This window comes from Lepidochelys kempii, chromosome 2 (genome assembly GCF_965140285.1).
Source record: "Lepidochelys kempii isolate rLepKem1 chromosome 2, rLepKem1.hap1, whole genome shotgun sequence".
NCBI classification, from domain to species: domain Eukaryota; kingdom Metazoa; phylum Chordata; order Testudines; family Cheloniidae; genus Lepidochelys; species Lepidochelys kempii.
The window spans coordinates 205,081,789-205,094,198 of record NC_136381.1 but is presented as its reverse complement, the minus strand read 5'-3'; the positions used below and the strand labels follow the sequence as shown (position 1 = coordinate 205,094,198).

Here is a 12,410-nt window from a genome sequence, read left to right as displayed (position 1 = left end):
TTTATGGAATTACTTTGTTTACAGAAAATGAAAAACAGAAGGTATTTTTTAAAAACACCACGCAGGACTGCCTAACTAATTATAAACTGGGACTCTTTGCTTATTAAGAAAAGAAAAGCTACTACATGTTACATTTTTAAGCTGACTAAAACTGTTTAAGAGTATATTCAAATATGATCTAAAAAAACTGTTACACGTACATTTTACTGTAAAGATTTTAATATACCTCCAAACATGAAAATGTTGACCATTTTACATCATAAAGTTTGTATGTCAGCTGAAAAACATGGTTACCTGTTGTAAAAGAAAGGTTTAGTCATCAGGTTGTATTCTTGAGGGTCATTTGGTAGCTTTCACTGACATTTGCCTGGTAGCTATTTGATTTAAAAAAAACCCCATCTTTCATGTGACACACACTACTCCAGTTGATAAACGATGAAAAGTCACATAATAGCAGTGCTAGCAGATGGTGAGCGTATCCACTGTTAGTGAATATGTACAATTAATGAGTTACATTTTACGTGCAGTTTTCATTTTCTTTTCTATTTCTTGAAACCCCAGCAAGGATTGCCAAAGGGCTGATTAGCAACCTAAAAATCCAGAACACCAAAATGAGAGAATAGGGAATCTTAGGCATTATGTTAGAGCCATCTGCTTAACACACAACACGCATTCATCAAGAGGTTTGTTTCCCCATCAGGTTCCCGTTATGTACCTACAATATTTGTGGTCTGTTTATTGCTTTATATATCTGCAAGAGTAAACTAAATTCAAGAGAATAGCAGTGAGTAGATACGTTATTGAAGATAAATACAGCTACAGCCACTTTATCAAACTTCCCAGTTCCAGCCTCTGTAAGCCTCAATACCATTTTCTTGACAACACAACAGGGCAGGGTGCAATAACTGTTTCAGCAATGATACTTTGATAAAATTATTACATAAGGAAATTGACTAAAAATGCTTCTCCTAAACTAATATGAAATACTGAATACAAACCTGTTTTTGTTAAAACAGCACAGAGCAGTTTAAATGTCAGTGGTTTTTCTTGAGTCACAGAACAAGCCTGACTATGTTTTCATTCCCAGCTTGGTAATCACAATACATTTCATCTGTACCTTTAGAAACTAAGGGCAGTAGAGCCAGTCCCATTCTCAGTAAAGTCAATGGAAATTTTGCCATTAACTAATGTGGGAACAAAAGCGGGCCCTACAGTTAGTTGGAACTTTTAGATGCCTGTGTATGTTAATTGGAGAGAATAAAATTGTATAGGGCAGGTACAAAGCCAAATTAAAAGTTGTATTAAGCAATGAAGCTAGTGAGGATGATTAGCAAAACTTGTCCTTTAGTTTGGCAAAAGATCTGCAACTCTTTCAATAATCTCGAGATGCAGGTGATTAATTGCAGGAAGCATCCATGGCTCCAGCCCCATTGTCCCCATCCCAACTGTCAGTTATTAGAACACAGCTTCCTTCATGCATGATCTGGTTCTCACAGTTGTCCAATGCATCATTGTGACTCAAGCACACTTCCACTTCTTTTTGATCAGTATCATGACTTGGATGCCATTTTTCTTCTGATTCCTCATTGCCATGGATCGATGTGTCTTTGTCCTCTCGTATCTCAGATGCCTTGTCTGAGACGCTATCCAGCTGGTCATTCAAGACTGGTTTGCAGTTCCCAACATTTTCAATTGTTGACAGTTGTGCTTCTAAATTTCTTGTGTTCTCTATAACTTCACACTCTGGTTTTTCTTCTGCTGTTTGTTTCTCCCTCGAACTTAGTTTAGCCTTGATTGATTTCTTCGTTTGTTTGTTGTGCATCTCTTCTTTGGAGAACCTCCAGTGAAACTATAAATAAAAGATTTGAAAGTTAAAGGTCACTTTAAACAAAAATAAAAACTCAAGTAGAAATTTGCTTTCTGAAATAATAATGGTTGATCTGGCCAAAGGATCCAACCTCAGAATATATATTGTATATGAGTACCCAGACTACTTAAAATTGTTACATTTGTAGCTATTAGACACATGTAGATACAAAGCTTCTGTTCCTTTCTCTGTCTCTACTGCTTTGTATGCTTAGTAAGTTTCTTGATGAAGGATATTTCAGTGCTGAGGTAATAACCCACAACATCCTGGCAGACATTCCAAACTGTTCTGAAAGCAAGAAAATGGAAAGCTGTGCTAATGTAGACAAACAGAGGAAGAGATCCTGGAATATTATTCCAGTTTTTCAACAAGTTAGCAGTAGAAGTAACAAAGCCTGACTGAGAACACAAGCTCACACATTCACTAAGCGTGTGAAGACAGCAACTCAGAAAAATTAGAAATTCAGCTTTTAAGGTGGAATCCCACTGCTTGTTTTATGACTATTTATCCTCTCCCTCAGATACGTGTAAGTGTGTATATAAAGTGTGCTATGTACACATTGATATAAAACCAAAATGTGAAAGAGCTGAGCAAGAACAGTTTTATAAGAAAATCATTCAAGTATTGTCTATCACATAGAAAAGTACTGTACTTCTATCCTATGTACTGTTTGGAGTCTGCCACAAAATAACTCTAAAGGGTATTCTTTTTCAGAAGCCCACAGTTCCCACAAGACCAGCATTTGCAAGATTAAACCAACATTTTGAAACTTTCAGGAACTTTTCCAAGTCAGTTTGTGGACTAAAAAATTCCAAATGTATAATCTGAGCTGCTTGTGCTAAGCCATACATACAGTGCAGAATCCAGAAGTGATTTTACAGTACAATGTTTTAAACACTGAGCATTTAAAAGACCAAGTGATAAACAGTGCAAGTAAGTAGCAAAACATCCTGAGCCATTTGTACAAAAGTTTCTGGGGGAGAATGCACAAGGCCACCTCATACAACACACACCACAAGACTCATCTTGACCACCATTTTGGATGATCTGTGTTGACTAATGCTGAAGGCTCTATTTTGACTAGCAATAAAAGTAACTATGGTTTCTTGAAATGTTGATGCAATAGTCATAGAATTAAAATCAGAAGGGACCACCAGATTGTCTAGTCTGTCCTCCAATATATCACAGGCCACCAAAACCACCTACCACTCACACACTGAACTCAACAACTGAAATTAGATCAAGGTATAGCCCTCAGGAGACTATTGCGTGCCACAGGCAAAGAATAGGAGAGACTGAGGTGCACCGATGCCCAAGGCCCCTGCAAGGGCAGGAAATTGATTGAGAGGTACCCAGATGAACCTGGCAGGCAACTTGGACCACATGCTGCAAAGGAAGATGAAACCACCCCAAGACCACTGGATGATCAGTTGAACATGAGCTCCCAGTGTGATGCTGTGGCCAAAAGAGCTAATGCGATCCTGGGATGCATAAACAGGGGAATCTCGAGTAAGAGGAGAGAGGTTACTTTACATCTGTATTTGACACTTGTGCACCCACTGCTGGAATATTGTTACTCTTCGGGGGATTCTGCGGGACTGTGCACCCGCAGAAAACACCCTCCCGCTGCAGATTTCCTGCTTTTCCCTGCAGAAAACGGCAGGGAAGCTGCGCTTGGGAGAAGGGGGGGCGATCATGTGTGCAGTTTTTTGCGGGGGGTTAGCCCCCCAGACAGAGCTGAGGCATGGGCGGGGGAGCACACGGGGTTACATTTCTGCAAACGTAGAGCTGCCCAGCTCAGAGGCTGCATCTCGGGCTCCGCTGACTCTGCATGCAGCCTCCTGGCGCCAGTCGTGCTCCCCGTCTGTGTGCTGGGAGCCTTCCTGTTTTCTGTGGAACAATGAGTGCCCGCAGCGGGGCTGGGTAACGGTGGGAAATGAGGGAAGGGGGCTAAGGGGAAGGAAGGAGTGGAACAGGGCCGGGAGAGGGCAATGTGGGAGTGAAGGGAGGGGGAGGGAGAAGAAAAGGGAATAGGGGAATCGTGGCGGGGAAGTGGGAGCCTAACATGCTTGTCCCCTTGGCAGCAGCTGGGGCTCCCCCGTTAAGCAGGCCCATCAAACTCTCACCCTGACAAGCCGTACCCCCCGCTACACCTGCACCCCTCTGACAAGGCCCTCACCCCACTAAGCCCCAACCAGCTGCACCTGGACCCCAACACCCAGACCACCCCGCACTGAGTCCCCATCCCCCGCCAAGCCCCATCTCCCCACACTCAGACCCCACCCCCGCTGAACCCAACCATGGTCACCTGAACCTCCTGCAGAGTCCCATTGTCCCTGCACCCGGAACCCCCCAATGAGCCCCTGTGCAGCCAGATCACCCATTGAGCCGCCCACACCCAGACTGCCCCACACAGAAACCTCTCACCCCACACCTGGATCCCCCCACACTAAGCCTCTCCACACTTGGATCCTGCTGGGATGAGTCTGCCCAGCCACACCTGGCACAGGGGGCATGACCCCAGGGTGCTTCTGGAGCAGGCCCAGCCCTTGCACTGTGTCAGGGTCAGGTGCAGCCTCACTGCTGAGTCCTTGTACTGGGGGAGGTGGTGATCTCCCACCTCAGTGCAGCCAGTGGCCTGTGCTGCCATGCTGGAGCCACATTTATTTACTGACAAATAAAACTTGCAGAATTTTAAAATGTTGTGCACATAATTTTTAACTTTTTGGCAAAGAATTCGCTTAGGAGTAATATTGTGTCCAGTATTAATGCCCACAATTCAAGAAGGATGTTGATAAATTGGAGAGGGTTCAAAAAAGAGCCACAAGAATGATTAAATGATTAGAAAACAGGCCTTATGGTGATAGCGTCAAAGCGCTCGGTCTATTTAGCTTAACAAAGAGAAGATTAAGGGGTGACTTGATTACAGCCATAAGTACCTATATGGGGAACAAATATTTAATAATGGGCTCAGCTGCCTAACAGAGAAAGGCATAACACATCCAAGTGATGGAAGTTGGAGCTAGACAAATTCAGACAGGAAATAAGGTGTAAATTTTTAATGGCAAGAGTAATTAACCACTGGAATCATGTACCAAGGGTTGTGGTGGATTCTCCATCACTGACAGTTTTTTTTTACTCAAGAACGGATGCTCCTCTAAACGACATGCTCTCAGAATTATTTTGGGGCAGTTCTGAGGCCTGTAGTAAACAGGAGGACAGACTAGATCAGGGGTCGGCAACCTTTCAGAAGCAGTGTGCCGAGTCTTCATTTATTCACTTTAATTTAAGGTTTCGCGTGCCAGCAATACATTTTAACGTTTTTTTAGAGGGTCTCTCTCTATAAGTCTACATATTATATAACTAAACTATTGTCACATGTAAAGTAAACAAGGTTTTCAAAATGTTTAAGAAGCTTCATTTAAAATTAAATTAAAATGCTGATCTTACGCCTCCGGCCCGCTCAGCCCACTGCCAGCCTGGGGTTCCGTTCACCTAGGCCAGCAGCAGGCTGAGTGAGGCCTGCGGCCAGGACCCCAGCTGGCAAGGGGCTGGTAGCCAGAACCCCAGACCGGCAGTGGGCTGAGCGGCTCAGCCACTGCCATTCAACCCACTGCTGGTTTGAGGTTCCGTCCGCCGGGAGGGTCCCAGCTGCCAGCCCCGCTCAGCCTGCTGCCAGTCTGGGATCCCGGCTCTGCCCACATAGAGTGGGTACCTACCATCTCCCTGGTTCTAGCCCATTCTCTTCCTCTCTCTCTCTGCATTGAGCTGAGGGTGGGAGTGTGCTGAGCACAGGGCTGGGGGTGAAGGAGCAGGCTGGGGGTTGGGGTGTAGGGTCTACCCGGGAGCTAGAATGAGGGAGGGAGCTCAGGGTTGGGGCAGGAGGTTTGGGTGTGGAGTGCTTACCTGGGCAGCTCCCATTTGGTGCGAGGGGTGCAGGTGGGAATGTGGCGGGCAGGTGCAGGAGCTCCCGTTGGTGCTCAGGGTGGGGGTGAGAATGTGGGGGTGAAAGAGTCAGGGCACAGGGTGTGGGGGGGCTGGGTATGTGTGGGGGGTGCAGGAGTCAGGGCAGAGGGCTGGGTGTGTGTGAGGGGGGTGCAGGAGTCAGGGCTGGGGTCGTGGGGGGGTGCAGGGGTCAGGGCAGAGGGCTGGGGTGTGTGTGAGGGGGGTACAGGGGTCAGGGCAGAGGGCTGGGGGGGTGGGCTAGGGTCATGGGGGTGCTCCCAGCCCCCTGCCCAGAGCGGCTTACGGCAAGGGGCTGGAGGGGATATACCCTGATTCCACTCCACTTCCCCAAGGCCCCATCCCCACCTCTTCTCCGCCTCCTCCCCAGAGCAGCGAGCTTCTCCCCCTCCTCCGCAAGGGCCATCAGCTAATCGACGGCGGGAAGGGAGAGGAAGGGCAGGAACCCAGCACGCTGGGGGAAGAGGCGGAGGAGGGGGGACCTTGCCTGCCCTGCAGCAGCCGCCGGCAGGACCAAGCTTCTTCACCCTGCCCCCGGGAGAGGGGAGGAAGGGGGCAGGATTTTTAATGGCATGCTACTGTCTGCCGGGGTCCCAACCTGGGTTCGGCAGCAGGCTGAGCGGGGCTCGCGGCTGGGACCTGGTGGGCCGCAGCGTGCCATTAAAAATTGGCTCGCGTGCCATCTTTGGCATGCATGCCATAGGTTGCTGACCCCTGGACTAGATAATCATAATGATGTCTTCTGCCTTAAAATGTATGAATCTATTAATCAGACCTAGGGGAAAATTCCTTCCTGACCCCATATATGGCAATCAGTTAGATCCTGAGCACGTGAGCAAGAACCAGCCAGCCAAGCACCTAAGAGCACTGGCCAACTCTGTCCAGTGTCCCATCTCCAGCTGTGACCATCTCTGAGGCTTCAGAGGGATGAAAAGAAAAAAGAAACAAGGGGGAGGAGAGAATCCCTTCCTGACCCCTAATAGGTGTAATGTGCTTATAATATCCAAAAATTAGTCAGAGGGCAAAGGATTTATCTGCCTCATCCCTGAAGGAAAAGTCAACCTTCCCAAGCAAAGTCAGCCGAAACTTTCAAGTGGTTAGTTACTTCACCATTTAAACAAATTGCCTCACCAATTTGCCAGCACCCAGGTCCCACTCTGCATTGTGCTGCATGCCAACAGCATGCCAGCTGTCAAAAACTCAGCAGCAGCTCCTATCGGGGACTGGACAGATCCAGGAAGTGGGACGGACCCATTACCTGAGAGCTCACCAGCAGGGAGGGTAAACTAAGGAGTCGGGGGAGAAGGGAGGGAGTCCAGGAGGGTCAGGTTGGTGAGAGGAGGGGAAGGTTAGGCTGGTGAAGGGCACTTTGCCTCACACATTTGCAGTTCTTCTGGCACCCATGCTTTCCATACTACATAAAATACGGGAAGCTGTGGACCTTAGCTTTCTCCTCTGCCTGTCCAGCTGGAGTCCAGAAGTCATTTTCCCAATGCTACAGGTCTATACCAAAGACCACCAAGAGGACAGCTCACGTTCACAAATCTTTTGCCCTCCTTAGCAATCTGATGCAAGAGGACCACACAAAACCATATCTTAGAGATAAAACATTTTCCAAACGAAATTTTGAAAACCAGACTTCCCCATTTTGCACCCACAGTTTTAAGCCCACAAATAACTGTAAGCACAAAGTCTGCCATTTGTGATCCGGTTCTGCTCACAGATAAGGTAGTTGTGTAAATCCCATATGTTATGCCCACAGTTAATTGCACATGCAATTGCTTGCAAGCATACAGAGGCATGGTTGAGACCCTTACTTCATAATGACAGGTTTCAGAGTAACAGCCGTGTTAGTCTGTATTCGCAAAAAGAAAAAGAGTACTTGTGGCACCTTAGAGACTAACCAATTTATTTGAGCATGAGCTTTCGTGAGCTACAGCATCCGATGAAGTGAGCTGTAGCTCACGAAAGCTCATGCTCAAATAAATTGGTTAGTCTCTAAGGTGCCACAAGTACTCCTTTTCTTTTTACTTCATAATGCTGAAGTAATGCTCCAGCTGGTCAAACTCTGAGGGACCAAAAAATCTCCTAACAGTAGCTAGATTTAGCCTATATTCTTTTATGTTTTATTTGAGCCTAGATGTCGTTCACCAAATGTATCTTGCATATAAATATATTAAAGTGAACACTGCAATTTTTTAACTTGAGTGTCTAAATTTAGACACTCGAAAAAAGTGTCCTGATTTTCAGAGGTGCTGAGCACCCACAATTCCCATTTAAATCAGTTGGAGTTTTCCCTGAGTAGAGGCTACATATCAGGCCCAAAATGTTAAAAAGTTTCTTCTGAACTAAGGTCAGCCTTTACAGGGTTTAATGTTCATGAAGCCTAATTTCTGCTGAAATGAGCCTTAATTCTGTCTCAAGAAACAGCAGATAAACTTCATGAGTAATTAGATTAAATCTGCAGCCTGTGATGGGGCAATGAGAGATACAGTTATCGCTGTCTTACAGGAGAGTTTGTACAATTCCTTATACGTTTCCTTTCTGTTCTGCTGGCTGAACTGCATAGCACCAGACTAGTTCATATGTAGGATTTAGTTTCCACCCCTGCAATTTCATTTTAATCTTATCAGCACCTCATATTTTCCCCCTCCAAGTGTTTATCTATAAAAAAGTTTTAAACATGTAATCAAAAATTAAATAAAACTATCTGATCTTAGTGCCTATGCTTTTGTGCTGTGCAGAATGCTTAGCAACTGAATCAAATGTAAGGAGGTTTATGTCAGGCGTTTACCAGCAGCTGAATAACAATGATAGCTTTTTATAGAATTAGTATGAATTTGGATGATTTTACCTCTCCCATATTTTTCTTGAACCTTTGACTGAAAACCATCATATTTTATTACTTGTATTTTTGTACTACATTTATTTCAGACTCCTGCCCCATCCAACCCCCCCTGTTCCCTGACGGCCCCCCGGGGACCCCTGTCCTCTGACCGCCCCCAGAACCCCTGCCCCTGACTGCCCCCCTCCGCCCCCATCCAACCCCTCCTCTCATTCCTGACTGTCCCCCCAGGACCCCTGCCCCATCAAACCACCCCTTCTCCCTGCCCCCTTATTGCCCCCGGAACCCCTGCTCCTGACTGCCCCCCGCCGCCCCATCTAACCCCCTCTCTCCTTCCTGACTGCTCCCCCAGGACCGCTGCGCCCATTCCCCGCCCTCTGACTGCCCCAACCCCTATCCACACCCCCGCCCCCGACCACCACCCCGAACACCCCTGCCCTCCATCCAACCCCTCGCTCCCTGCCCCCTGACCGCGCTGCCTGGAGCACCGGTGGCTGGCGGTGCTACCGCCGCACGGCCCGGCTGGAGCCAGCCACGCTGCTGCACGGCACAAAACACCAGGTCAGGCCAGGCTCTGCAGCTGCGCTGCCCCGGGAGCTCGCAGCCCCGCCGCCCAGAGCATTGCGCCAGCAGCCCAATGAGCTGAGGCTGAGGGGGGAGGGGCCGGGAGTGAGCCTCCCGAGCCAGGAGCTCAGGGGCCGGGCAGGAGGGTCCCGTGGGCCAGATGTGGCTCGCGGGCCGTAGTTTGCCCACTTCTGCTTTAGGTGGTGATCCACATTGGCACCAATGACACTACACCTGGCACTATTCCAGAGACTTCAGGGATCTAGAAAGGGAGCTGAAGGAGAGGAATATCCAGACTATCTTCTGGGAATCCTTCCTATGCCTCAAGTGAGAGAAGAAAGAAGAAATCAGAGGTGAACAGTTGGTTAAGTAAGTGGTGTAGGGGAGAAGGTTTTGTGGGATACTGGGGCACCGATCTCCTGGGTGATACACCAATGAGGGTATCTGGGAGGGCTTTAAACTAACCAGAAAGGCAGAGGGTGTTAATGGAGCAATCGTGGTGCCAACACCCAAATATGTAAACCAGCCACATGGGTGTCATGCAAATCCAAGCACAAAGGGTAAAGGTAAGGGACACATTTTTAATCATCTATATTCTGATGCTAGGAGCCTAAGTTATAAACAAGAGGAGTTGGAGATGCTCATGTATGAGAAGACGTATGATATGGTTGGTATTACTAAAACTTGTGGGATGGTTCATGTGACTGGAACATTAAAACTGATGGTTACAACTTATTCCATAGAAATAGAGGAAAAAAGAGAAGGGAGTAACACTTTACATCAAAGACACAGGAGAGTGTTACCCAGGGACCTCCTGATGCCAATTGGCAGAGGGCACAGGAGATGCAGAGTTTTACATGGATCCCCTGCATCAGGTATGCACATAATAATTCACCAAAGGGTGATAGGTGAGGACTCTACTGAGAGCCAGTAGTCCACTGATCATCATAATCATTTTGAAATGTATGTACAAGTTAATATTTAAGGAGCTATGTATCTATAATAGAAGTTATAGTCACAAAGCCTAGGCCTTAAGGCAGGTAACCAGGAGATGATGTGACTCAGACTGATTCCTTCTGGACAGGATGTAATAAATGCTTATTGCCCTGTCTGGGCATTGTGTATTGTCCATGGCACAATATAGATCTATTTGCATCTGGAGCCAAAATGCTAATCAAGGGATTGTGAAATCTTCAAGAGAGGAAATTTACAAGAAGAAATAAAACAAAAGGAGGGGGATCCTGTTTATGAGTAAAGAGAATGAATTGTTGGAGTATATGTGGGGGGCAGAGTTCTCCCCTGCACAGTATCCCCCCGCACCCTTCCTTGAGTAGGCAAGCTGGCAGTGTGACTTGTCTCACAAACAGAAGATCACAACTGAGCCTGGCTTGTGAAACGCTGGGAGGACTTTGGGATGGGCGTTGCTATATAAGACAGGAAAGTAACTTGTTAAATAAATCCAGGTTCTAGAATGCAAGTTATGAAAGTATTTTATATGTAACTATTTGTTTCCAATATTTCTATTTGCCGTCATTTGAATCTCTTCTCTTTGTTAAATAAACTTTTGCTTGTTTTTCCCATAAATATATCTAACTGCTGTGTGTTAAATGGAACTGTGATCTGAGGTGAAACTGGTAAGCTGGAGTGCTCTGCTTCTTTGGGAACAGCAAATCTGTGAATTCTGTGAGTGTCCAATGGACCAAGGGCTAGACGCTCCTGGGGGATGCTTGGAGGGCTTGGCAGTTGAGTGTTCCTATCACTGACTTGCAGAGGGCCAGAGAGAAGAGTGCTTGTGTTGCCCAGGGCTGGTGGAGTCAGGGAGTTGACACATGACAGACACAGATAAGGCTTCTTCATGCTAAGGGCAGGTGGTAGCGAGGTGCCTCCCAACCCTGGCTAGTCTTGGGAAGTGTTAGAGTCATAGAGGATTCAGAATCACAGAACCTTGAAAGCTTACAGATTAAAGTTCTAACTAGTAAAACCAAAGATGGGCTACTGGCGGGCATATGTTACAGGTCACCAAATTCCACTAGTGAGCAGGATGAACTGCTCATTAGGCATCTGCCCATAAAGGGTAGAAGGAAAAAATTGTGTTATTGTGGGTAACTTCAGCCTGGTGGACATTTGCTGGACATTTCATGTAACCAGTAATGAAATGTCCTTAAAGTTTCTAAACATTAATAACTGATGATTTCTTAACACAGAAAGTCCTGAAACCAGTATGATGGTGTGAGGGAACTCAATAGTGGATCTCATTCTGATGGCCAAAGGTGACTTCATAGCAGGCCTAAAAATCAGTGGTTGCCTAGATACTAGTGATCATGATCTGATTATATTTACTTTGTGCAAACAGAATATGGCACCAACTAGTAATATGTTTATTTGGAACTCTAAGAGGCCAACTTTTCAAAGAATAAGGCAATTAGTTGTCAGTATAACTGACGGAATATAAATTTAAAACGGGAAGCGTTAACAAAAATTGGTAATTGATCAAGAACATCCTATGGATGCCCAACAGCCACGAAAAAGGTTATCCTGGACAACAAATCATCCTGGTTAAAAGCAGTCCACATGGTGGGACTACCCCAGAACTGTAGACCCTGGGAGCCCTGGCAGTCGGACAGTGAAACCGACAGTCTTGCCAGTTTTGATGCTGCTACTAATAGTGATGAAACTGACAAGACTGTCAATTTTACTCAGTAGCTGTCTGAGACTGGGGAGCAGATTTTACTTTGGAAACTCCGTATGTCAGTGATTCTGAAACAAATTTTGGGGGGATTTCTGATTCATAGGAAATAAAAAACAAACTGAATTAATTCCCATTCGGAATGAAACCAAATTTTAAAACTATAAAATTTCCTGTGAATTGGAAATCCTGTGTTTTGGCCAGCTCTGCTCCTAATGTCCAACTCCACTTAATAAGCAGGCTCAACATTCTGCACTAGCTGAACTTCTGAACGGTCCCCGGGTGTCATCCCATTGCATTGGTAACTAATGTCAGAGTAGCTGCAGTAGATAGAGCAGGAATAAAATGGAGGCAGCTCTAGTAGCTTCTTCATCCTCTGATGGCTTGCTTTCACTAGATGGGTTGTATTTCATCTTCATACTTCACTTTTTTGGCTCCCTTGCATGCAGGTTGGGAAAGGTGAAACACATGTGAACAAGACCTGC

The 12,410-nt window shown here is 46.2% G+C and overlaps 1 protein-coding gene across 5 annotated transcripts in view; it reads right to left on the bottom strand.

The window, feature by feature from the left end:
- Window positions 1-201: 201 nt before the first annotated feature.
- Window positions 202-12,410, bottom strand: part of RFTN1 (raftlin, lipid raft linker 1) — a 108,182-nt gene continuing 95,973 nt past the window's right edge. For all 5 annotated transcript variants that reach the window (XM_073333543.2, XM_073333544.2, XM_073333546.2 and 2 more), the window contains exon 10: window positions 202-1,849. In XM_073333543.2, the coding sequence (XP_073189644.1) occupies window positions 1,397-1,849 (453 nt within the window). In that variant the 3' untranslated portion in view covers window positions 202-1,396. The remainder of the gene's footprint in view (window positions 1,850-12,410) is intronic.